This window comes from Gossypium hirsutum, chromosome D05 (assembly GCF_007990345.1).
Source record: "Gossypium hirsutum isolate 1008001.06 chromosome D05, Gossypium_hirsutum_v2.1, whole genome shotgun sequence".
NCBI lineage: Eukaryota > Viridiplantae > Streptophyta > Magnoliopsida > Malvales > Malvaceae > Gossypium > Gossypium hirsutum.
In genome coordinates this window covers 10,309,692-10,317,791 of record NC_053441.1, presented here as the reverse complement: position 1 = coordinate 10,317,791, position 8,100 = coordinate 10,309,692, and the positions used below count along the sequence as shown (strand labels likewise).

General features: G+C 34.1%; 1 protein-coding gene across 3 annotated transcripts; it reads right to left on the bottom strand.

Moving 5' to 3' along the window:
* Positions 1 to 487: 487 nt before the first annotated feature.
* LOC107906425 (metal transporter Nramp6) lies at positions 488 to 7,263 on the bottom strand. 3 transcript variants are annotated; one of them, XM_016833405.2, is made up of 14 exons: positions 6,939 to 7,263; positions 6,325 to 6,463; positions 4,948 to 5,026; positions 4,828 to 4,868; positions 4,428 to 4,506; positions 4,241 to 4,345; positions 3,790 to 3,899; positions 3,423 to 3,604; positions 3,264 to 3,333; positions 2,725 to 2,898; positions 2,452 to 2,556; positions 1,883 to 2,014; positions 1,593 to 1,688; positions 488 to 1,122 (listed from the first exon to the last, which is right to left on the bottom strand). In XM_016833405.2, the coding sequence occupies exons 2-14, from the start codon at positions 6,436 to 6,438 to the stop codon at positions 787 to 789; spliced, it is 1,623 nt and encodes a 540-aa protein (XP_016688894.1). In that variant the 5' UTR covers positions 6,439 to 6,463; positions 6,939 to 7,263; the 3' UTR covers positions 488 to 786. The 3 variants fall into 3 exon arrangements, with proteins under 3 accessions (XP_016688894.1, XP_016688895.1, XP_040949585.1); XM_016833406.2 differs by having other exon boundaries at positions 6,325 to 6,472; positions 6,939 to 7,229; XM_041093651.1 differs by lacking the exon at positions 1,883 to 2,014 and having other exon boundaries at positions 6,939 to 7,233.
* Positions 7,264 to 8,100: the final 837 nt, after the last annotated feature.

Genomic DNA, 8,100 nt, shown 5'->3' with positions numbered 1-8,100 from the left:
CTGGATATATAATTCGGAGCATTTTTCATTTTTAAACTTGAAAGGATAGATAAGGATTTTGCTAGTTTAATGGAATGAAATAAAAAATAGAATCTATACTACTTTATATTAAAGGCAAGTTTATTGTGATTAAAATATTAATGTAAAATTTGAAGAATTGTCCATTCTAATATTATTTTGTCACATGAATATTAATTGAATTTTTTTTTAATTTCAAATTATCACGCCAATAAATTTAATAAATGAATTTTAACCATATTAATAAGTAGACATATTTTTTTTAACTCAAAAAAGTCAAAGAGAATAATTCCTAAAAATAAGAATATGGAGACTAAATTCTAAATCTATGAATAATACAAAATTTTAGAGCATATTCCAATCTTTGAATTTTTACTCTATAATTAACAAATATATATATTTATCCCAACACGAAAGCCTGGATGAAAATCATACTAGCTAAGATTAAATTGATAAAAAGATGCATCAATGAAACTGAAATTTCACCATTCTATTAACAAATTGTAGGTATTGGTTAAGGTTAAAAGGAAAATGCTGTCAAAACCAGTGTTTTGAACAAGGGAAATGTTAAGAAAGTGTAATCCACTATCAAAATATTGCAGAAACAGGAGAAAGCCACATTAGAATCGGCAAGGTTTTCCGATTTGTACCCCTTTTTCCTATCCTTCCTAGCAAGTAAAGCCCTTATTCTACTACTCTAAACGAAAACACGAAAAACTAGAGTAAAACCTGCCTTCACAATGTAGATAAGCTGGTATAGTCTGTTAGTCAAATGTCCTCCGTCTGCCGTCTCTGAGGTAACTGCATGCTTACTATATCTTCTCGAGGGAGACAGTACATTGATGTGTTGCCTGCATCGTCAACCATATGTCGGTTTTCGGATGTTAATGCCAGAAGGTGCGTTGCTTCTTTGTTAGGCCGGAATACCAGGTATGCTATTGCAGCCAAATAGATCGCCACCCCTGAAAATCCAAATATTCCCAGAAACACAACTGCCACAAGCTCCCAGTGATTGTGAAGAAGCAAGTGGATGAAGTTCGTCATAAGATAGTATATGTTTATGCCCATGATCAGGGATCCGATGATCCACGTGATAGCTGAAACCTGCACACAACTTATCAACTAACTAGATTGTTCGATAACACAAACCCAAGTATCTGAGTTAGGAAGTATCCCAATTCCCAAATGCTCAACTCCGTAAGATCACAGCAATATCAAGTCTTCTAACTCTATTTACAACTGAGCCTAAACCCTCATAAAACATAAAATAGTCAAGAAGATTACGATCAAAATAAATTCCTAAATAACTTGGTCTCTTTCAGGTAGCTCCCAATAATGTGTTGATAGCATTTAAGACAAACAAACCCCCCAGGAAATTTCAGGTTGAACCAATCAGTCGAGCTAAATAAAATCATGTAAAACTTTATGATTTCTAAAGGTTCTCAGCCAGATAATTTTTGTTACTGTTTAGTCAAGCAACTTTCCAGAGCAAAGTCGGTTATAATACTTGTATCATATATGTAACTAAGATAACACCTTAGCCTTAAATTGGGAAAGGAAGAAATAGTCTTTACCGCAATTGAGTTGACATATGCTCCCATTTTCGTCTTACTGCTGGTGAACTTGAGAAGCGGAATGAGTGCGAAAGGTAGCTCAAAGGATAATATCATCTGCAGACATAAAATCAAGGTATAACTAACTTGCTGGTGATGCAAACGTAAATCATGATGCCTTTCCTCCATAACCATCAAAAGTTCACCTCTTTATATTCCAACAGCTGACGATATCTAGACACATGTGAATACAAAAAAAAAAAAAAGGAGAAGAAGAAAGAAACAGAAAGCATTAAGCAAGTATTTCATACTGAAGCAATGATAATTAGCTTTCCAGCCCCAGCAGAGCCACCAATGATGGCGACAATTAAACTAGGGACAATTGCCAAGCATCGAGTAAGCATGTTCCGGATCCATGGTGTTAGTCGTAAATCAAGAAAGCCCTACAGAAAAGAAGGGGATCTCAAAAGAGGGAGTAAATAAGATACGCAAGTTAAAATGCTACCATAGAAATAACAACTATCAAGTTACTTTGAGAAACAAAAAATATAGAAGGAAATGAAAGAGATAGAGCAGAAGTAATTTTGTTCTCAAAGAGAAAAAATAATGATTAAACCTGGTTGACACTACCATATCAAACTAACCCCTCAGTTTGTTTACGATCAAGATTTATTTAATCCGTAACCGATGGACCCATGACAGTCTAAGCTCCACAAATTAACTTTCACCAAAGTGATAAAAAGGCCAAGTTTTATAACAACAAAGTGACAATTTCTTTTAACTTTTCAAATTTTCAATATAGAAATGCTTAAATTGTTCAATTATGAGAACTTAAGGAAACATGAGCTGCAAAAGAATGCGGCATACAATAACAGAGTACCTGCATTACATATTGGCCAGCATATGTTCCCGTTATAGTAGAACTCTGACCTGATGCCAGCAAAGCAACTGCAAAAAGTTTTGAACTCCAACTGCCTAAGACATTCTGTAAACAATAATATAAACCATATTCAAACTCCAAATCGAACATGTTCAGGAGAGTGCAAATATTATCTTAGGATAAAGAAACATAAGCACTATTGATTAAAACTCAAAAGAGCCAGGGAAGTAAAGGGAAACTAAAGAAATCATAAAACGGCTTGGAACCACATACTCTTAGTAAGAACGAGGCCTTGTTCAGGTCTAAATCCTCACAACTATCTCGATCTTCTTGATTCAAATTTGATGAATTGCAAACTGCACCACTTACAGAGATAACTGATATGTTAATGAGAAATGCCACCATTAAAGCGAAGCCACTTTCTATCATATAAAATCTGCAAGCCTCCTGCAGAAGAAGTAACACATCAGATGTTGCTCATTGCTGCACATGACAAAAATCATCACTAACATGTAAGGTTTCCTGTTGTGGTGAATAATATCTTGTTGATATTGTTTTTGCAAAATTAACTTCTAACCAAGTCTTTCTAAGAGTTTACAACTTGAGCAATCAATTATGAGCATCGACAACTTTAACCGACTTCATTTGTTTTGTAAACTATACTATTCACCCTTCAAGGGAGGCTGATGTTGTACGATTCTCAATCATGGTTGGCATGCAAGCACATTTGGATCACATTTCTAGTCGCAAAAATGGAAAAGCAAGTTCAAAACTAGTCTGGTTAAATAACTTAAAATTATCCTAGAAATCACCTTAATGCCCCGGACGGATCGAGGGATTTTCCTGGAAAGCACCAGTGCAGAGTGGAGAAAGAGGTTGTGCCTGCAAAAGGGCACAAAATCCATCCAACAGATTAACAATGAGCCATATGGAAGGAATCACTAGAAACTCGTAAGAAGAAAGACACCTACGGCATAACCATAGCTCCAAGGAGTGAAATTGCTAGACCGGTGGCACCATTTCCTTTGAGTTGAGGAACAAAAAGCCCATCAAGAACTTCACTAGCCACAGGCTTCGCATAGTTCATCTCCGCAAAAAAGCACCCAGCAATTGTAAGTACAAGAAAAGCGATTAAAAACTCCAGTTTCCTAACCTGAAATAAATAAAAAAATAAAGAAAACAAGCACAAAGGCTTGCGCTTAGTCCAACTAATCAAAATCTTGGATCAATTAAACATTCCAATAAGATGCTTATCATTGGTCCAGTAACATAGAAAAACAAACCAGAAAACTGCAGTAAGACCTAGAAGCATAGGGCAGACAAACTTGATTGACATACCCCATATTGCTGCAATGCTAGAAGAACCAATGTACTGAGCCCCGTCAATAGGACACCAATCCAAACTGGGATGTTGAAGAGCATGTTTAATGCAAAGGCTGTGCCAATCACTGGACAAGGAACAGATCCAAAGCCGGAAGCAGTGAAAACAAAGGAGAATTGAAGGAAAAAAAAGGTAGATAATAAGCCCCAGATTTCAGTCCATTGCTTCCCAACCAACTGTTATCAATAGCATTAGAAGGCCATAACATGAATGAGGTGGAAGCTTTGTGAATCAAGCACAGCTGAATGAACATCAAAATGAATTGAAATGCCATATAATTTCAAATAATGATAGAAAATATAGTTTTTTGTCTTATTTCACTTTTGAGATATTTCCAATTAAATTAAGATCTTCATCAAGTGGCAATAAAGAACTCAGCTTGTTTAGCTTTTAAGATCTTATGGTCACCTTCAGGAATATCACATGCAACAATAGCGATTTCAGCAAGAACCCATAACACGAAGTTTGGGCCTCTAGGATATTCAGTTCTACAGTGCTCTGCTAAATGCTTCCCTGCAACAATGAAATCAACGCTAAAATGAAAAGAAATATCAGTAGCAAAATATAGAAACGGAAAATATGTGGTAATATATACCTGTAACAACACCCAAATTGGCAGCCAGGGACTGAATAACAAGAGCAGCACATGAAGCCACTAATATGATCCAAAGTAACTGCAAGAAAGATAAAATTAACTTAAAAGAAACCGAGGAAGTAAAATTTTGGAACTTTTTGAAAGAAAAAAAAGGTAAAATAAGGAGAAGCTAATATTAGCTTCGCCACAGGTACTCATCGTTAGCAGTGTCTATTGCAGCTCAAACAGGCTACAATAAGGGATACAAAGTGGCAAGTTTACATAAAATGGGAAGACTTCCCGAGTATTGTCAATTTATATTCCGAATCTCCGCAAATGGGACATGCTATCAAATTGTCTAATTCTGTCCAGAAAAAGACAATAATTTACAAGCCAAATAACTGCACTAGAAAGTACTCACCCCATATTTGTACTGCGCTCCGGCTTGAAGATCAGTTTCAACTGTAAGACAAAGATAGTGTTACAATATATGCCTACGTAACTTTTTCAGAATACAAAAGAAAACTTATAATGGTCTTACAATTTCCAGGATCAATATATGCAATTGAAACAAGGAATCCAGGACCCATGTATGCAAAAAAGTTTTTCCAGCTTTTCCGCTGCATAAACAAAATGCAACTAATAAAAATTTATAGTTCTTGAAAGCATTAAATTATTAAACCTAAAACCACAGTATATTCTAAAATAAAAAATACCATGAAAATCTAGTCTTTTAGTAATGACAGAAATTTATTCAGAAAAAGAAAAAAATAATGTAAATTTATATATCATGGTCCAGCAGGAACCTTATAGAATCCAAAACAAATAATACCAAATTTCTATTAACCGGTGTGCAGTTACGAAGAGCAATATTCTTAGCAGACTAGATAATCTGTAGTCATTGAGGACCACACAGAGGCACTCCGTTTACAACATCCACAAGCCTCTAACATTTGGATCACTTCGGATAATCCTGATTTATAATTCCTTTAATGAGTAAAGATTTCACACATTGTGAAATACTCTTTCCTAAACAATAGCAATATTGAATTGGTTATGTCTATGCATATTTAAAGGTTTGTCAGGCTACACTTTCATTGCACTTCTTAGATGAACTAACTAAATAGCAAAACTGTGATTCAATACTTGTTCTATCGATTGGATCAAAATACATATGAAGACATAGCGATAAGTGAATATGAATACAAAGTTCACCAGGAAATAGAAGAAACAAGAACTGAACGCTTTGTTAGTATAAAATTGTAATCTTCAAAAACGGTGTCTTGAAGGAAATTATAGTGAAAGATAAAAGAACCCCGCAAATATTATCCATGATTTAAACATAGTCGTTCCAGCTGAGTAAGAGGCTAATAAAATAACGCATCTTGACAACAAAAGCAGACTTCACATAAGACTTTAAGCAAATCATAGTATGTCATGCAAATTTCCGAATCCATTAACAACTCATCTCATCAAAGATTAAAATCAATCTCTTAACTAAACCTTTTATGAAGTAAACAATTGAAAAGCTCATCCTCAGTTAATTCTTAAACTGGCGACCAAAGATGAAACTAACCGTCCTTCCTACATATACAACCCGTATTGTATATTTAAAGTTCCTTCCAATGAGGACCTAAAATGTCATCTTCAAATAAACCCACCATTTGAATAAGACCAAATAATTCACACTCAAAATCTCATGTCAGTTTAATCTTTCTCCCTCGAAATCTTAAACGGTGTTTCGACAAGACTTCCCCCCTAACTTAATCCACCCATGTTAATGCTAAGCAACTGTAACACCCTTTTCAACATTTAATAAAAAAATAAGTTTCGACGATTCTGAGGACCCTATAATTCGAGAAAACGAAAAAAAAAAGTATAAAAATTTATATAATGGGAGAAAAAAAATCAGACTCACGTCAGGCACCACAATTTGATTAGTATCTGCATTCTGAATCAGCGGGGCATTTGAGAAACTCCGGTTGCCGGTGCTAGCTATGAACTGCGGCTGCCCGGAATTAGATCCCATCATACGTTCTTTTTCTTCTCTACCGTATCTGATTCAACTTAAAAAGAAAAAATATTAAAAACCAGTCAGCAAATTAAATAACAAATGAGCATTAAAGTTGAAGCAGACACAAGCTCGGAGTAGAAACCCAAATAGTTTTGAAGTAGGAAAAAAAAGTGTTTGATCCCCATCTGATGACGAAAAAACCAAAGGCTTGAAAACGCATGATGGTAGACAAAAGACAGATGAAAAAAAAAACACGCAGCTTTGAGATTGAATCTTCAAATGTCGATATAAAAACAGCGTTCGAACTAGATAAAAATTGCAGAAAAGGAAAATCAATTTTCTTATCATGTCAACAAACCAATACCAAAATGAAAAGACAATATATATAAATATAATGGTTATATCATGTGGGTTTATCTGTAAAAAGGGAAATCAAAGAATGAAATGAAGATAGAAAATTTTTTCTAGACAGGCAAATGAAACTGAGCAAAGAAGAAAGAGTGAAGAACCAGACAAACCTGAACCTAAGAAAAAAGCGTATAAAGGAAAGGAAGAGAAGAGAAGATCAGAGAGACCCAGAGTGGCTTTCCCTCTCAGTTTCCTTTCTCCTTAGTAAAATATGGCTTTCCCTCCTCCTATTATATATAGAGAGAGTTTTTGTATGAATTGAATGCTTGCCTTTCTTAAAATTTAATACTGTTTCATCGAAAGCAACTTTAGGCTTTGTTGCTTAGCTTTGACTTTTTCGTGTGGGCTCTTAGCTCTACTCCGCAATCTATAACTATTTAATGGTGTTTTTTTTTTTTTTTGAATTTCCGGAACAACAGAAAGGAGATCTTAGAGTCTCTTGTTTGTTTCCCGCACACTCTCTTTACAAAGCACAAAAACTGAGGGTGTTCTCCTCTCAGTTCGCTTCTATAATAGTCGTGGTGAGCCCACAATATGGGCCAACCACGCTCTTATCCTACACCTCTTACTAGTTTAATTTGAAGTCACCTATCTGTCCATAGGTGGGCCAAGATCCATATGCAACACAAAAGTTCCCGTCCACCATTTGAAATATTTTTATTTTTCTTAATTACATCTAAATCCAATTTTGTGTTTACTATTCCAAAAATACCAAAAGTAAGAAATATTAAAAGATTTATAAATAAATCTATTTAAACATAATTATAATTATTATTTTCTCAATCTTTCTCCCTCTCCACACTACAATTGATAAAAGGTTTTCTAATATCTTGAAAAAAATACCATATTGAATAAAGACTGTCAAGACTATAGTTATATTTAAATAAAATTATTCATATTTATTTATAATTTTTTAATATTTTAAATTTTACTCATTAATGAGGTGACATAATGTGATTTGTGCACAAGAGATATGTATTAACTGTACATCAAAAAATTATTTTTTTAAATAAATAATCATTTTTATTGTCAAATAATAATTGTTCGAATTTATAAAAAATTTACCCAAAACTCTATTTGTAAAAGTTGAGGATATAAGATAACTCTTGAATAAGCAGAAATTAATGTATTCTAAGGAATCTCATCTTCCTCAATAAAATGGTTAAAAAACATCACATGCTATTAGGTTTATAAAAGCCGCATGTATTCACGCGCACAACTGAGTCTGAAAGATTAGTTGAGTACAAATCACTTGATTTTCCTACTGTGCAA